At 35.5% G+C, this 19,441-nt stretch overlaps 2 protein-coding genes across 2 annotated transcripts in view; one reads left to right on the top strand and one right to left on the bottom strand.

Moving 5' to 3' along the window:
• The window catches only part of LOC148272672 (aladin-like), a 74,916-nt gene that overhangs the window by 7,054 nt on the left and 48,421 nt on the right, over window positions 1-19,441 (bottom strand). The gene's annotated exons all lie outside the window — the stretch shown is intronic.
• Window positions 16,013-18,366, top strand: LOC148272675 (uncharacterized). The gene has a single exon (XM_088239736.1). It carries the CDS (start codon window positions 16,276-16,278, stop codon window positions 17,581-17,583), a length of 1,308 nt encoding a protein of 435 aa, XP_088095862.1. The 5' UTR covers window positions 16,013-16,275; the 3' UTR covers window positions 17,584-18,366.

Here is a 19,441-nt window from a genome sequence, read left to right as displayed (position 1 = left end):
TTGTCTCGATGCCAGAACAGTGTTGACTCCTTCACTTAGTATCAGATCCCTATTAGAGTATCTTGTATTATAGTTGTGGTTGACGCTTGGGTAAATGTCTCTATTTATGTGTGTAACCACTACTGTTCTCAATATATACTGTTGAATAATATTCAGTACTCTGAAATAGTGAAATCTGTAAAATACAAATAAAATAAATGTAATATAAACCTGTCATAAAAATAAAAATAAATGTTTTCCATCGAAGAGTCTTTAGACTTAGTGGGTAACAAATTCTTATATGTATTTTTTTAATTATAAAATAAACGCTGCTCTGCAGCACTGAAACTGAAACCAGCCAATGACAGGTCATAAGCCCTGTAAATGCCTAGACTTCAATATACCCTTCTTAAAAATCTTTTCCCTCTCTGTTGAAATAAATGTAAATATGAATAACTCCCTAGGGAGGAAATCCAACCAGTCTGCAAGCATTTGGACATACTCTTACTTTGTAGGTTTATTTTAGTTTTAAGGCTGATTTTATAAAATTATGTTGATTTATATGTCAAACATTGTATTAAAAAATAAATTAACATGCCAGATACGAACGATTTTTCGTGTGTCAATATAAATCACTCCTTAGACGTCACTACAAAGTTATGTCGTCACTTTTGCTGACAACTGTCATTATAATCAAGCTATATTTTAAGGACTATAAAGTACCTAAATTTTGAAATTGCGTGTAAAAAATACAAGCTCAGTAAGTACTGGCTCGGCACCGGATTACAATTTACAACTTCTAGGGTAGTTTGTGAATGACACCCGCATCTCGGGGGTTTATACAACGCTTTTCAGTTTTTTTTTATATGTTCTATGATCAACGCACAATAAACATTACGAGTGGGTGATGTCATGTCTTCTAACAAGAAGAAGAGTCTCTCAAGTCGTGAAAAAATGGCAATAATTTGTGAAATAGAACGTGGCGCAAAAAATCTCGGAGTGTAAAAAAAATCTTATCCACAGTATAAATATTCTGGATTTTTTAAATATTTCTCTGTATTAGAAATTCGGAAAGTGGTATGTTCGTTTGCAATTATTATTTTATTTTTATTTGGGAAAAATACGACAGTTTTTACATATATTGTATAAAAAAATTAAGAATACATATGAACGAAAATTGTGAAAACAGTCAATAAAAATTTTCCACAGTGGTGTAAGATATCGATTAAGTATATTATCGGTATCAAAATAAAAGCAATTAACAATTGTTAGGCACTTAGAAACTCGCAAGTAAAATAAAAATACATGTACTTATTTATAGTTAAAAAAAAAGAAAAAAGTTGTATATAAATAATGTAAAAGGACCAAAAATATAATAATGAACATATGAATATATACATAATTACTGACATCGTAAAACTAAACGGATGTACTGTCTATGAGGAATTTTCTATATTTCATATAAGAGATGAAAAATGTCTGCGTGACCGGAGAGAACAGTATTATAATAATGACATGCTCTAAAAAAAAAGTCGTTTATCCTTGAGTTAATCCTAGGTACTGGCAAATTAAATGTAGTATGGAGTCTTGTTCTGTTGGGTACAAGGCATATAGTTATAGTTTATAGTTATCATTGATAGTATTATTTTTTTAAGTTATCTCTATAAACTACACGTATATTTATTTGTTTACTTAGTGACAATATACAATAGTGATTAGACTTAAAAAAAAACCTCTAGTATACGAGTAATGCTTATAACGATCGAATTCAGTCGGCCCCGTCCATCTCGTAATAACCAAGTTCGACTGTACTTTGAACTACGTCACTAGTTCTTCCGAACCCACCAATGATAAAATGTTGCGATAGATTTCTGGTTTACATGAAGTCAACTCACCAATCAGCAGAACTTACCAGCTAGAACTTGTGACACCACGGGTGGAGTAATTTCAAAATTACAACACTTTAAAAATCGTAGCGCTGATAATAAGATACATATTTTTTTTTTATTTGGCTTAGTTTGATGATAGTCTATTATCAAATAAAATAAAAAAACCACCGAACTTTCTCATACATATTTAACTAAACCGTATTCGGTCCGTATTTTAAAGGGAAGTTAAAATGTATCTTCAATTTTATCTACAAAGTAAAATTAAGTTTTCAGTATGAAAAATACAATATACTCACAAAAAAATCTAAACATGTTCCATTACATGTTATCTACGAAGATACTTACAAATATACACATTTTCGTACAAAAAATTGATGTTAGTTTTTACCGTCTCGCTATGTACCGATTAAGATAGCGTTCATAATCGCGGCGCTGGATGAGTTTTTAAATTCTATTTCAGTTACATCGTATCTTATTGTAATATATAATATAGGAAAAGGAAAAGAAGAAATCAAATATTCGAGCAATTAGAATGTGGAGAATGAAGGCTATTTTCGATATTAAAAAAAAATAGGTTATTAAAAGGTTTTGTTAGAATGAACAGTTTCAGTGCTGCAAAACAGTGTTTATAAGACGGTGAGACGCATTTAAAAAATATAAATATATGGCGGGTTTATTTTACATAATTTTATTTATACTATATACATGTATTTATTAACAGGCACTATAAAGTATTTACTAGATATTTTTTCAGTTCTTTTTTTTCATTTGAAGATCCTTTATGTTAATGATGGTTTGTGGGAGATCATTTAACAACCTTAGAATAACGCAATTTCGATCGCACGTTCGATCTCCGAAGTAATTTGCAATTCGAAGAACAACCAGGGAGCCCTTAGTTTTTTATCTAGTGTTGTGAGTGTGGGAAACTCTTTTTTTATATTCCGGATCGACAAAGTGATCTACAGTCAATTTGTAGTCACAAAGTTGTTTTGCCGGCAGGACATTACAAAACTTAATATGTCCATATGTTTCGCCTCTCGGATTACGCTATCTGGTACAATTCCCTTTGACTGAATTTGTTTGTTTGAATTTTAATTAATATTACGATGGCTCAGTTCCATACAGAGATAACTAAAAATGGCTTGTTTTGGGTAATGGCTGACCAAAGTTCTGACAGCTAAATTGATTTGTAACAAATAATTATTTATATTTATGTAAAATATGTAAGCAATGCTCAATTATCACAACGTTTTAGTTAGTATTGGAGCTAAGAGATTGTTGAGTTAATTTATTTGCATATGAAAACATTTGTCTTTTATGAGAAAATAAATAGTTTTCAAGGGTTATACATTTGTAGAATTGAAAAAGGATGTTTTTTTAATATAATGAATAGTATAACTGAAAACATGATATTTTTTTTGTTATCCCTCTATGGAACAGAGTCATCGTTTAGTTATTTTTAACAAGTTTTTAATTTTTATTATTTAATAATGATATTTGGAGATTATTTTTTTAAATGATAAAATAATGGCACAGTGATTTTTTGATTTTCTTAAAAAACTTTTTTTTTATGTTTCGTCTGAACTAAAGTTGTTGGTAAAAAAAAAAATTAGTACGCTGTGAAAATGACAATTTAATTTACATTAAAAAACTTTCATCTTAACAGGTTATAAGAAAGTAGATTTTTTGGTTCAAGTTTCAAACCTTTCAAATAAATTTAGTAAAAAGGCGAATCAATAATTTGTCATGGGTCAATCCAAATTATCATCATATATAGGATTGTTGGAAATTTCTTCCGTATGTTTTTAGTTACAATTTCAAGAATTACACTGGCTACGATTTTCACAGAGGGAGGAACATAAACTCTGGTGGCAAAGGTCAATACACATGTAAGCTGAGGCAAAAGTACTCCTTTAAAAATAAAACAAAATAAAATCAAATATAAGTTTTTATTGTTAAATTAAGTAATATGTGTACAAATATACAAAAAGAACATGTCTCAGTATTTCGATTTCATAGTTTAATGGTAAACAAATAAATTTACAAGTGAGGGACACCAAACTGTACAAGCCAAGGATATTTCAATCTTAAATAAATTATGTGTGTTAGTTTTTAACATGCAAATAAGTTACTTTCCCACTAGTTAACTTTTTAATAATGTGTAAACTTTTATTAGAAGATGAATTTAAATTAATAGAACTATTTCATTTATCTATTGACAAAACCAACACATGTATACAACAAAACAAGTTAACCAATCAAGAGTTTTGTAAAAACAACTGAAAATTATTAAATTAATTTGAACCTAATGTGGTCGATGTATGTGTCTCTCTTTATGTCGAATTCCTTTACATCTAATGTCTACATTAGGAACTTAATATATTATCATCGTGGGTATCCTTACATCCATTTTTCAGATTATAAATAAATTTCACTGTACAGATCCAAATACTTCTAAGGTGTCATGTTTAGCGGTTGGAACATACCATTTAGTGAATGCGTTCATGTACATTAGGGTGATGCTTAAAAATGAAAGTTAAAAAATTCAACGGTTCACCCTCCCATTTTGATCTCTCATATGTAAAATGGAGTTAACTAAAATTTTGTTGGATTTCATTAAGTTTTAGGGGTCGCTACCAGGCTTTAAATTTAATAAAAAATGATAAAATTCAATTTAATTTTCTGTGGTAATTTTTTATATTACAAAAAATTATTATCCCACTAAACACTCCAATCTAACCACACAACCCCTTCCTTCACTCTAGACCAACTCCCCCCCCCCACCAACTTGAGGACCCTGTCACTGCTTGTCTGTGTAGTCTGTCTATGATCAGTGTGGTGTATGCACGTGTGCAGTTAGTCTAACCTTCAAAACAGTGTATTTCGCTTATATTATAGACTGATTTATCTTCTGTGTTTTTTTTACAGTGAATCTAACAAGTTTCGTTAGTGAGAGTTTTTATTTGTGGGAATTATAAACAATTAACTTTATAATGAATAAATAAATTTGAATAGACTGAAAGGTTATATGACTTGTCTTGGCTGTTTTTAACAGACTTCAGATTAAAGTATTAAGGCCTAGGACTCTCAATTTTTGGTTTCCATAATTTTATTACTGTTATTTATGGAGAATTGTAAAGTGCCTGTAGTTTCTACAAGAAAACAGACGGAAATATGGCTAGTAGGTCAAATTTCTCAAACATTAAATCAAACCAAACTGCCTTCTAAACGTGAAACTCTTTCTGTATTTTTTTATTACAAAGAACATGAAAAGCAAACAATCCGTAAAGCTGCTCATTCGATTTCCAAAGATGTATTGGAAATTTGGAATAAAGCTAGAATTCCAACACAACAGAAAATTCATGTTGAGGATAAGATTAAAAAGCTTTTTAAAGAGTGGCAGAATCTAAAGAAAAATAAAGAAAATAAATCTAAAAGGTCAGATGGGTTAAGGCTGAAAGAAAAAACATGGAATAATAACCTAGATGATTTATTTGATGTAGCACATGCAAATGCTCTAGAAATGATTCGCATTCAAGAAGATAGGGTTTTTTTGCTGGCACAGCGTGAAAAAGGACGTCCAGGTAAAATAGGTAGTGTTGACAAAAAACTGTCAAAAAAGGAGGAAGAAAAAGAACTTAAAAGAGCTAGAATCGAATTGTTTAAGGCAAAAGAAAATAAATCTATCAATTCAATAACTTCTAAATCAAATATGTTTAGCTCATCATCCGACGATGAGTCCCTTCATGGCAAAGACAATGATTTTTATGGCCCTTCAACGTCATCAGCAGGTGAAAAACAAAATGAAGGTGTGAAGAAAAGAGGTAGAAAAAAACTACTTAATGAAAAACTAACTACGAGCCTGGATGTTGCAAAAATAAGCGATCGCAAAGCTGCTCTTGTTCTCACATCCACTTTGAATCGCCTTGGCTGTGATCCTGCTGAATATAATTTAAACTTTTCTTCCATACGCCGTCAGCGACTTGAGTGTAGACAAAAAATAGCTGGAAATATAAAAAAAGATTTTGACACTGATGTTCCATTAACTGTGCACTGGGACGGAAAGATGTTAGAAGATTTCACAGGCCATGAAGTTGTTGACCGACTTCCAGTTTTAGTTTCTGGTAAAGGGGTGGATCAGCTTCTCTGCATTCCGAAACTTGAGTCTGCTGAAGGTGAAAAAATTGCATCAGCAGTTTATGAATCCCTCCTTTCATGGGGTTTACTCAATAAAGTAATGAGTATGAGTTTTGACACAACCGCATCTAATACCGGGTCTCGAAAAGGGGCTTGTATTCTACTTGAGCAGAAAATGGATAAGGAAATGCTCTGGCTAGCATGTAGGCATCACATTATGGAAATTATGCTGGAATCAGTTGTTCAAAACGAAATTGGGCCTTCGTCTGGACCAGATAATTCATTATTCAAAAGATTTCAGAAAAACTGGCAATTAATAAAAAAGAGTATGCGACGTTAGAAACTGATGAAGAATCTATTGAAAAGCTCCAAGATGTATAAGATGAAATAATTAATTTTGCTAAGAAACAATTGACAGAATATCAGCCCAGAGATGATTACAAGGAACTCTTGCAACTAAGCATTGTATTTTTGGGAGGAGAACTAAAAAATGGCGTGTCATTCAAAAATCCTGCAGGTCTGCACCGAGCACGTTGGATGGCAAAGTCTATCTACTCTCTGAAAATGTTCTTGTTTCGAGAACAATTCAGACTAACAAAACAAGAGGAAAAAGGTTTGCGAGAAATCTGTATTTTTACAGTCTTAATCTATATAAAGTATTGGTTCCGAGCTCCATCCGCTTGTTCAGCCCCAAGAAACGACTTAGAACTCCTCAAAGATTTAAAGAAGTATGAGGATGTAAACCCTGTCATAGCTAGAAAAGCAATAAATAAAGTATGTGGCCATTTATGGTATGTCTCAGAGGAACTTATCGCCTTATCATTTTTTGACGACAAAGTGAGAAATGAAACTAAGAAGAAAATGGTGGAAGCTCTAAAGAAAGAAGGAGCTGATTTTTGCCCGAAAAGAATTAATGTAGACATTGATAACATTGGTAATAAAAATCTAGAAGATTTTGTCACTAGTAACACCAAACGATTCTTTTCTATTACCGGATTAAGCTCCGATTTCCTCAAGAAAATAGTTGAAGACTGGATCAAAGACAAGGAATATATTCAAAGTAAGGAGATAGTATCCAAATTTAAGGTAGTCAATGATACAGCAGAGAGAGGGGTGTCCTTAATCCAAGAGTACAACAAAATACTGACCCTAGATGAAGACCAGAAGCAGTATATTTTGCTTCTTGTGAAGTCCTTCAGACAAAAGTTCCCGAACTACAAAAAAGCAACTTTGCTGTCTGCATAATGAGTTATTTACGTGTTAATTGTGCATCAAAATCTTTTTAAGGACTCTAAACAACTAATATAAGCTTATATTAATTCTGTAATAAGTTTTTTTTAAATTGTGACAGTTAAAGAAATTTTATAAAAATCTGTGTTTTTTGTCTAATTTTCCTCTTGTTTGTTCACATCCCGAAAGTAAATTGTAACACATATATGATACAAAATTAGCTTTGAGTAACATATATGGACCTTATAACCTCATTTTAGCTTTTATTATGTAAAAAAAAAATATATATATAATAAATACCATTTTTTTTAAATAATCACTTTTTGGGAAAATTTTAGATTTTTTAATCTTCGGTAGCGACCTTTAAATTTTTCTCAAAAAATCTCAAAAAATTAATTTAAGTTTTTCTTATTAGGTAGAACAAAACGGGAGGGTGAATCAAGAGAAAAGAAACAAAAAAATTTTTTGGGTCTTTTAAGCATCACCCTAATGTACATGGATAGTAAAATAATATTTGATCCTATAATAATTAAGAAAAAGACAAACAAAAGATTAGCAATTATCTACAACATAATAGTAAACACACAAAAAGTTTTAGAGTTTTTTTTTTTACATACATAAGTGGGTATATAATATTGTTTACATGATAATACCACTTAACGTCTCTATCTTTTTGATGAAGCATAATGTTCGTGTTTAGGGGGAGTTGCTTCCAAAATTTTCTTCTTATTACAGCAAGAATCTATGAATACAGCATAAAAGTTAAGATGGAGCGTGCTTCATTTGGTTCTTTATAATTTGGCTTTGAATTATTTTATATTTTCAATAGTTTTTATTTCAGAAGATAATTTATTTTTATTAAAATCAGTTTTTCCCGCCAAGGAATAATGGTATATAAATAATAATATATTCTCAAATCATATCTTTAAAAAAAATTACCGCCAACGCCCGCCAATTTCTTTAGCAAAATTTTAAGTACAGTTCATTCCACTTCTAATTTTTTTAATAGTTTTTTGTTTCTAACTTTTTATGTTCCCTTTTTAGATTCTTCAGCCAATTTGAATAAAATGACCAGAAATACATTATCTGATATTTTGCGAGAATGCGCAAGTAAAAAAAATTACGAAATTTTTTCCTATCTTGAAGAAAAACTAATACAAATTACAAAATGTCTAGATAGTGAAATAGTGAGGTTCAAACGTACCTTCAGCTACTTCAAATCGAGTTTTAAGAAGAAATGGGATGCAGCAAGTTATAAACAGAATTTTGGAAAAAAATTGATCGGAACCAGCATGAACACGATCACAATACAATTAAAAGAACAAAATTAGAGTTCCATTTAGGAAAAAGGCAAAGTCACAAAATTCAATTTTATTTAAAGCTTTTTTATTATATAAATAAAACACGAGTGATACTTTAATCCACAAATTTGGAATATCCAGTGACCGGTTTCATCACTTTCGCGACATCTTCGAGACTGGTATCTTTATTAAAAAGTTAAATGTATTTATACAGAACAGAGGTAAGGATACATAATTCAAAGTTATATGTAAGTAAATTAAATACATAATAATTCGCGACATCATATTTCACATAAATTGTCTGTATTTCACTCCCTAATTCATAGACTGTTATTCGTGCCGCTTAACAAACATAATTATAACAATGAGTTAAACATAATTAAATCTATCGCGATAAATAACGGATATAACAATACACTAGTTGATAACCTAATAAGAAACAAAAGCGTCTCGTAAACAATAAATTAACCCAAAGTTTGACACCAAAAAACAATAATAATAAAGACCGAAAGCGGTGGGCAAAACTTTCGTATATTGGAAAAACTAGTGATAAAATTGGACAAATAATAAATAAAAATAAATGCACTGCAGCCTTTTACAATAATAATTCCTTAGCTAATTTGTTGGTAAATACTAAAGACAAAAAAGATAAGTTTTCCAACTCAGGAACTTACCTTCTTAACTGTAACGACTGTAAAAATACATGCTACGTAGGCCAAACGGGTAGAGCCTTTAAAACACGCATAAAAGAGCACATACAATCATGGTCTAATAATAAAGATAATTCAAATTTTGCCAATCATTTAATAGAAAACAAACATTCCTTCGAATTAAAAAATAATGTAAAAATAATTCACATTGCACCCAAAGGCAATAAACTTGACAAATTAGAAATTCTCGAAATTAATAGATTAAAAAATAAACTCGACGTAGAATTACTTCATGAACAGATAACATATGTGCATTTCCCATTAATTACGAACTCTGCCGTCAAGACATATCATCTGAAGACTGGAAGATGAAGTTTGGAGAACATAATACAAATGATATGGTCTTGATTTTCTACAACATTTTATGGGAAATAATAAATAGACATGCCCCATTTAAAAATAGTAAATCAAATTGTAATTATCCACAATGGTTTAGTAAACCATTAATTAAGGTTTTAAAAGAAAAACATAAAATGCGGACGAGGGCGAAAAAATACAATAATCCACTGGATTATGAGGCATTCTCCATCCTAAGAAAAAGATCCAAAGCTTTGCAAAAGAAATGCTATAGAACTTATATTAAATCTGTTGAGGAAGGCTTAGTAGACAATATGAAGGTATTCTGGTCATTTACTAAAACACAGCGTGCTACTAACTGTATTCCAAAAGTTATGATATATGAAAATGAACGCGCCAGTGATGGAATTGCCGTAGCTGAAATGTTCTCGAATTATTTTGCCTCTGTTTTCAGTAAATCAAACATTGTTCAGAATGTATCAAATACATCCAAAGTATCAAATGATAGATACTACCAATTTAACCTATCTAATTTAAAAATTAACGAAGATGTAATCAAAATTTCTCTAAAAAATTTGGATATTAATAAGGGTCCAGGGCCTGACCAGATACCAAGTATGTTTTTAAAAAACTGCAGTAATGAATTAAGCAAACCATTGTACATGATATTTAATAAATCTCTTAATGAATGTATTTTTCCTGATCTGTGGAAGATTGCTAATGTGACCCCCGTCCATAAATCTGGGGATAAATCGTCTGTCACGAATTACAGACCTATTTGTATTCTTTCATGTTTTGCCAAAGTTTTTGAATCGTTAATCTATAAAGTTGTTCTGGAATATGTTAAGCCATTAATTTGTCCCAAACAACACGGTTTTCTTCCTAAAAGATCTATTAATTCTAACCTTCTGGAATATTGTGACTATATTTGTTCATCATTTAATTAAAAATGTCAGGTGGATGCTGTGTATACAGATTTCCAGAAGGCCTTTGATAAAGTTAACCACCATATATTGATACAAAAGTTGGAAGCAATCGGTATACATGGCGATCTTCTAAATTGGATGATATCTTATTTGAAAAACAGAAGCCAAATTGTATGCATAAATAAATTTGAATCATCACCTTTAACTGTAACATCTGGTGTGCCGCAGGGCTCTAATCTTGGACCATTATTATTTTTAATTTTTATAAACGATCTTGGCTCCCTGTTAGAGTGTAATTATCTTTTCTATGCTGATGACTTGAAAATATTTCGTAAAATTGAATCAACAGATGATCACGCAATGCTTCAAAAAGATCTTGATTCCTTAAGTGAATGGTGTAAACTGAATGATATGCACCTTAATGTTAAAAAATGCTATCAAATAACGTTTACAAGAAAAAGAACTCAAAACTGTTTTACTTATAGCATTAATAATATTGACCTCAACTCAGTAAGCACAATCCGAGATCTTGGAATCACATTTGACTCACGTTTAACTTTTTCCAATCATTTCAATATTGTTAAAGAGAAATCTTTACAAATGCTGGGCTTCATACACAGAATATCCAAGCCACTTAGAAATGCAGCATCAATAATTTGTTTGTATAATTCTCTTGTACGTAGCAAGTTGGAATTTGGAAGTATTGTTTGGTCACCTCATTATGTGATTTATAAAAATATAATTGAAACTGTACAGAAAAAATTTCTTCGTTCTTTGTCGTTTAAGTGTAACATGGGCAGAATACTTCAATGTTATGAAGAGCGCTTGGAGTATTTTAAAATTGAAAAGTTAGAAACTAGGAGACAAATTATAGATATGATGTACTTGTATAATATAATTCACAATAATGTTGATTCAGTGTTTTGTGTTCAAAGTGTGTCATTGTACGTTCCCCGTAGGCGCCTTAGATCACCTAATACATTTTACCTTCCAATTTTTACAAACAATATGGCACATTTTAACCCTCTTGCAAGTATGTTAAGACTCTATAACAAAATGGAAAAAAAAGTTAACATTGACATTTATCATGATAGAGCAAATGGTTATAAAAAAAACATTACTATGTATCTTAGATCAAATGCCTAATCCTTAGTTTTGTGTATGTAAATTAATTTTAGTCTTTTTTATTATATCTTATATGTTTTTAATTTCTCTTTTCTTTTCTTTAAAAAAAAAAAAATCTTTCTTTATTTTTACCTTTCACTAAACTTAATCTTTACCATTACTTAAATTGAATTTACACTCTTATTTTATATAATTTATGAAAGATGTTGAAGTTCTATAATTGAGAATATATGTAAAGAACGTTAGTTATGCTCACTTAAAAAATGTATGTATTCTTGTTGAACTTCCAAATAAATTATAAAAAAAAAAATAAAAAAAAATACTTTACCCATTGTAATATAATTTTACTAATGACTTTTTACCCTTTGTTTTTCAGAAATCATTATTTACAAAACCACACTCACGAAGGATGGGACACCAACAATAAAATAAAATACTTAAACTCATTAAAATAACATTATATCCATTCATTAGTTAACCCATAGACAATTTGTCGATAATGATCCTTAAGATAAAAATAACTTTATTTAATTTACTTACATATAACTTTGAATTATGTATCCTTACCTCTGTTCTGTATAAATACATTTAACTTTTTAATAAAGATACCAATCTCGAAGATGTCGCGAAAGCGATGAAACCGGTCACTGGATATTCCAAATTTGTGGATTAAAGTATCACTCGTGTTTTATTTATATAATAAATTACAATGAACTTCCATCAAGAATTTTCACTTAAAAACTTAAATGTTTTATTTAAAGCAATTAAAAAGTATTACGAAATGGAAAAAAATATTTATGAAGAAAAAAACATATCAAAATTTAAAATAATGGTCAAGACATATGTGATAAACAATTTATAAATTAAATATATTTGCAATGTTATTATTAGAACACACATAACAATATGTATGATATGTGTGCCCTACTTTAAGATTTAAATAAAAAAAATAAACAAGATCCTTTTATGAAAAAACACCAAGGCGGCATTTTCAAACAAACCTTAGGCAAAAAGAAATACACAATAAAATTAGTTTTAAAATAAAAATGCCGACAATGAAAAAAATCATATTCGGGCGAAATATTCGGTAATCTCTTACGTATTTTGCACTGGGATAGAGATCATAGAACATTACTTTATAACAACAGAGCTATCGATTCCGTGGGACCTAATCTTACCCCATCGTAAAGTGCCTAAAATTCCTATCTCCGGAACGTGAGAAACTTTACCCGTATTATCTGCATACAGAAAGATGCATAGGGCACTTAATGCGGTTGAAACATATTACAGTTATCTGGTACATGACGGCAAGATCCTTCCGACGCGTCGGTTATCTAAAAGTCTAGGCCCTAAAAGAACGTAATGAAACGTACTTAGAGCTTACAAATTTTGAGTGGCTGCGAGATTTTACCTTTCTTGTCGATGTTACAGAAAAATTTAATGAACTGAATGTTCAACTTCAGGGTCAAGATACAAATTTTGGGGAAATGATCTCAAAAGTACAGGCATTTTCCAACAAACTTACTTATGGGAGCACAACTTAAGTCGTGGAGATGTCGAAAATTTTTCCCGTTTGAATAAGAAATTAGAAAAATAAATAATTTGTGAAAGCCACAAAGGTGAAAATCATGCCCAGATTCTTTCAAGCGGAAACAGTTTGATCTGCGGCTTAGTGACTTTAAAAAGTTGAGGTGCTTGGACAATTTGTTTCAGCTCCATTTATAAATTTTGACATTGAAAAACTATCCCTTGACCAGAAATGGAATTGATAGAATTTCAATGTGATTTGTGGCTTCAGAGTATTGCCTCAACTATAGAATCTGTATGGTCTTTCATCCCAAAAGAAAGTATCCAATTTTAGTTAGAATTGCGCTCAAAATAAAGGCATTGTTTTGTTCTACCTATTTATGTGAATCAACGTTTTCCACTATGAAGATTGTTAAGAGTTAATATAGAAACAGACTCACAGATTTACATCTTTACATCTTGATTCCTGCATGTCCCTGGACTCTAGGGACTTGCAGGAATCGTACATAAAATATGTACGTACCTTTTTTATTTATATCCCTACAGAGATGAGGTAGAATTTTTTCAAATTCAGGATTATGGATATTCGAGCGTTTACAGGGCTTATGACCTGTCATTGGCTGGGTTAAGTGGCCACTTTAAGTAGATACTACAACATTCCCCATTCCGCTTATTAGCAAATATCCACACAGGTAACATTTTTGATTTTTGTATATATGTTGCTAAACGAGAAACCATTCACAAGCGAGTTGGAGCGCCATCTATGTATTGATATTGAAGTTAAGTATTTTAATTAGCAGATTACTTTATTTTATGTAGTTAAGACTCTTCCGAGTTAAATTAAGTACTAGTAATCGCCTGCAGATGACTCTGCAATTTATTTTTACTTATATATTTGACCAGATCTTATTACACAACATTATTTTGGTACGTGTATTTGTACATACACAAATCTGGATTTCTCCCAAGGGGGAGTAAAATTCTACCTCATCTCTGTAGGGATATAAATAAAAATATATACCTACTCCCCCTTGGGAGAAATCCAGATTTGTGTATGTACAAATACACGTACCAAAATAATGTTATGTACGTACCTACTTACGTTAATGAATTGCTGCTCTTCCGGTATCGGGAATGAACCCGTATCTCATCTCGTGAGTAACACGGCGGGCCGACCACTAATAGTTGTTCTTTTTTATAATATCGTAAATACATAATTCATAAATTTATATATAATTATCACTTAGTTCCTAGTTCCTAGTTCATTGTTGATAAAAATGCTTCTCATATCTTCCAATGTAAAATATTTTTCTGCCTTAAATAACATTTAGTTCAGTGACTTCGCTCTGTTTTGTCTGAATATTTATTTTGTCTGAATATATTCTGAATATTGTCCAATTATTATTCCGGCACCTCCGGTCGTGACAGACCGTTTCTCGTTTGAGGTATTTTTACTAAGTGCCTTTAATACAATTAAACGCAAAAAAAGACAGATAAATTAGAAATTTAAATTGTTATTCCGTATCACGAAAAAAAAAAAAAACTAAAATATAAAATGTAATATACCTAAACCTTCCTCTCTATTGAAAGACCAGAATTTGGGCGCCAGATTATTAAAAAAAAAATAAACAAAAGAATTATGCTACTAATAAGTGGCTAAAATGACTAAGTATCGGTAAGTAGCATTAAGACTTTCGAAAGTATGCAGGTGTGAGTAAGGTAAATCACTCTGGATTTAACTACTTACAGAAATTGTTAATTTCTCTGAAATATTTCAATTTTGGGCGAATGGTGAATGTTACACTTTCCCAGACGAAGCAAGTAATTTTTAGAAAATCTATGAATGCAGAATTACTAACTTTTAAAAGTAACATAAAGTCTTCTTTCAGCAAAATACACTATCTACGATATTTAAGGTACTTCCCCTTCATGTCCCATAAGTTTGGGACGCCCTGTATAGTGGCATCGATAACAACTGCCGTTATTCGAGAATCCTAGAGGATACGTTCTCTGGGTTCCCGGAGGAGGATCCACGAGAATTCCTAGAATCATGCGAAAAATATTTTTCCACCGCTGGCAAGAGTTCAACGTTAAAGCCTTCGCGCGCGGCTCGGCAACTGAAAGAAGCGGAATATTTTTTTCGACCTCACGCTACGGGAAGATGGGACTGGGAGGACTTTAAGGCTGTCCTCCTACAGAGGTATAGCGTAGAGGCTGCGCGCGCCTCACTAGTAGTCCACTTGTATGGGAAACCACAACGACCAGATGAAAGTGGGGTAGCATTTGTGCAGAGAAAGCACACAGCGTATAAACGGTTATTTCCCAGTGGAAACCCCGATCAAATATGTGACGACGTAGTGGCATTAATGAGGCCGCGATACAGAGAATTGTTGCAGTGTTGCGGTTCGAGGAAATTCACGATATCCTCCCCGAAGGCTCGGGTATCGGCGCTTGATTTTCCGAAGCAGCCACTTTTCACACAACCAGAAGTCAGCATCGTACTGCATAGCGCCGAACGAGACACAACATCCCGCGAGGAACTAAGGAATGATAGAGACGATGGGCCGCCCAGAAATAAGCCTGCGTACATACCAAAATGTCACTATTGCCCGCGAAGACATTTACACCGCAACTGCCCTGTATTACGAGAACGGTACTCGGCTCGTCATGTGCAGAATAATCGAGGCGCGCCGGGAAACGACTCGCGCCCGAGTGGGATTCGCGACCCCTTTCTCGGGCAATAATTGATAATAATGTGCCACAGATTTCATCAATATTAGTAGAAGAGCTAAATCCACTTAGAGGTTTGCTACACCCACTTATACATGTAAATTCACACATTCTTAGAAATTTAGATTCAAGTCAGAATCCGCAGAGCGAACAAGTGGGGATATCTGCGGTAGTAAAGTCCACACATATTCACCTACTGAGAGCCCGAATGGCAGTAGGCTCTCATAACTAGCTCATCTAGCTCTAGTAGATTCGGCATCGAGCTTTAATTTAATAAATTCAAAATTAATCCCTCCGAGCAAACGGCGTGTGTCAGCAACATATCAGATTAATATGGCCCATGAATCGGCAACATTAAACATAAATTCAGTAACTACACAGCGAATAATCATAGTTGGGAAATGGCAGGAGGAGGTCGACTGTCATGCATTCGCCTCCGATGACCCCTCGGAATGTGGACGACGCGTACGCGTCGACGTCGGCAATGGAGGAGGAGGCCCAGGGTGCCAAGCAGCGACGCCTCAAAAGGCAGAAGAGAAAAGACAGAGTGTCTGATGATATTGATATTGATGCTGCAGGTGACTCCCTTCTGTCAAGGATGAAGCTGGCCCAGAATGCCATTGAGACGACCTGCTTCGGTGAAAAATCGAGGATGAGTGCCGACCAGAAGCAGAGGGTCACTGGAGCTGCTGGGGATCTCTGCCAGATAATTGTTGAACTTCAACTGAAAAACGCCAGTTTGGTCGGAGAAGTCAGAGGTCTGAGGTCTGCGGTGTCCTCGCAAACTGGACTGAGAGAGGAGATAGCAGAGCTGGCGGACCGAGTGGCGAAGATGAGAGGCGTTGTGCAGCAGGGTGCCAGCAGTGGCACAGGCTTGACATATGCTGGTGCTGCGGGTGCCACCTTGGGGGTGCCTCCTCTCACGAGTAGGGGAATCACCTCCCCAATCTCCAGAGCAGTGGGTCCTACCAGGCCTACGATAATTGTTTATCCGAAGGTCCCGGAGGGTGCGACCTCAGAAGGGACCAAAAAAATACAGATGGAGAACGTCAGCCCCGCAGAGGACGGCTTCCGGGCTGTCAGAGTGCGCAAGGTTAGGGTTGGGGGCGTCTTGGTGGAGACTTCATCTGTGAAGGGACTCTCCAACCTTAAAAAAGTGACAGAGAAGCTGTCCTCTAAGGGCCTGAATGTGGTTGAGCCAAAGGGGAGACTCCCGAGGGTAGTCGTTTACGACATTCCTCGAGATATGGCGGAGCCCGCTCTGCTCGCGGAGATGTTCTCGGCTAACATTGAGAAATCTGGCACCGTATCTCGAGAGGACTTCGACCGGACTACCAGGCGTGTTTCAATGTTTGGGCGAAGGGACGGACCCACGGTAAACTGCGTTTACGCGGTGGGTCCCGAGACGAGAAAGTTACTCATCTCCAGTGGCCATTGCTTCGTGGGGTGGAATGCTTGCCGCGTTCGAGATTTCATTGGTGCTACGAGATGCTTCAAGTGCCACCTATATGGTCACATGAGTAAGTCATGCTCTAGGACCAAGGAGGTTTGTAGACATTGCGCCGTGGAGGGGCATGGTGAGGAGAGCTGCCCCTCAAAAGGCAGTCCTCCAAAGTGTGCGTTCTGCACGGCGTTTAAACGGCCCGCGGACCACGCCACTGGATCTCGGACTTGCCCGGCCTTTAAGGCCGCTGTTGATGCTTCTGTGCGCATGACAGATTATGGCTGTTAACGCCCCCTTGAAAAAAGGGCAGGTCAACCTAGGCAGATCACGTGCTGCGACGTTAGAGTTGCAGCGCGTTGCCCTAGACATGAGTCTCGATATCATTCTCGTTCAGGAGCAATACGCCTGGGGCTGCAGGACCCGAGGGATTGAACCTCCGGGTCAGGTTCTTGAGAAGGGAGACTTTCCTCGGGCGGGGGTTTTTATCAATAATCCATTGATTTGTACTCTGCTCTTGGAGGGGCTTTCGGACGAAAACAGGACCTGCGTGGCAATAAACCTCGGTGCTCTGGAACTGGTTTTCATTTCAGTGTATTTTAAGTTTGGTGACCCTACTGGCCCTCACATCGCGGGGCTGGCCGGTGCGCTCGCCGCTCTTAGGGGGAGGCACGTGATCGTGGGTGGGGACTTTAATGCTCGATCCACCATGTGGTTTGACACCGATGGCGACATGGGGGGAATGGGTAGGGCAGACAGAAGGATCGCTGTTCAGGAATTCATTGCGTCTTTTGCATTGAATCTCCTGAACGAACCTGGTCAGCCCAAAACATTTTCCAGTCTCGCAGGTGGTGAAAGTAATATCGACCTCACCCTTTGTTCTGGGTCTCTAACTGCGATTGTCGGTGCCTGGATGGTTCATCCCGGTGTGGTGGTCAGTGATCATAGATTAATCACATTTAATATCGGCTGTCGAGTTGAAACCGAGGCGACAGCCACCTGGCATTTTAGAACCAGAAACGCCGATTGGGAAAAATTTGGAAGGATTTTGAGAGATGAACTTGAGGATTTTAATGTGTGGGCCGTTGAGACACCAGACGAAGTGGGTAACCTCTTCAACAGAGCAGTAGTCCGGACGGCGGATCGCGCTTTGGGACGCTCCAAACCTGGCGCCGTCATCAAAACAGTTTGGTGGACGTCCCAGATTTCGCTTCTGCGTGCCAATTACCGGAGGGCGTACAGGAAGTGCGGTGACGTCAGAAAGGGAGGCCTTCCTAGCAATAGGGTGGCTGAACTCACGGCTGCACTCCGCACAGCTCGGTCGACCTACCTTAAGGGCATCGCGGACGCGAAGAGGGATAGCTGGAGAAGGTGGGTCTCAGAGGTGGGTAATGCTGATCCATGGACTCTCAGTAGCGTGGTTGGGAAGACGGGTAAAGGCACGGACCGCTACCTCTCCAGTATTATTACTGGAGAGGGTGCAGAGTGCCTGGACGCCAAATCAACTCTTCTCAAGCTGCTTGAGAAACTCGTTCCTCTGGAGCCAGAGGGCGGGGAGTCGGACCATCACAGACAGATTCGCAACCTGTCTCGTCTGCCTCCTCGTCCCGAGACTGAGGGGACGAGGCCTGCTGTTGCCCCCATCACGGAGATGGAGGTCGAGGTGGTTGTTGGAGGCCTGGGTCCGACGAAGTCCCCGGGTATTGATATAATAACTGGGACCGTTGTTAAGAATGTCTGTTGTTACGCCAAAAAGGAATTAACTTCAGTAATGACCTTATGTCTAATTAGAGGGATTTTTCCCTCAGATTGGAAGAGGGGGCTGCTCAAGATCATTCCGAAGGGCAACGACAAGCCAAGATCAGATCCTGGCGCCTACCGGCCGATCACTCTCCTTCCTCTTTTGGGGAAGGTGTTTGAAAAGCTGGTGAGAGCGAGGCTTGATGCCACTCTCTCGCCACCCTGTGATCGACAGTTTGGCTTTGTCCGGAGGAAGTCGACTGAGCACGCCATAGCTTTTGCTCTGGACTGGGTTAACAACAAACAGGACAAATATGTGGTCGGTGTCTTTCTGGATATATCAGGTGCCTTCGACAATGCATGGTGGCCGATGATCCTCATGAAACTCAAGAATAGACAATGCCCTAGA

This window comes from Micrasema longulum, unplaced genomic scaffold (genome assembly GCF_059751315.1).
Source record: "Micrasema longulum isolate JH-2025_06_02 unplaced genomic scaffold, ASM5975131v1 h1tg002243l, whole genome shotgun sequence".
Classification (NCBI taxonomy): Eukaryota; Metazoa; Arthropoda; class Insecta; order Trichoptera; family Brachycentridae; genus Micrasema; species Micrasema longulum.
Note: the sequence above shows the minus strand (reverse complement) of the source record. Positions and strands in the feature narration are given on the sequence as shown.

Bases quoted from the DNA above. Each gene is read 5' to 3' on its own strand.
- LOC148272675 (XM_088239736.1), top strand. From the start codon at position 16,276: ATGCATTCGCCTCCGATGACCCCTCGGAATGTGGACGACGCGTACGCG.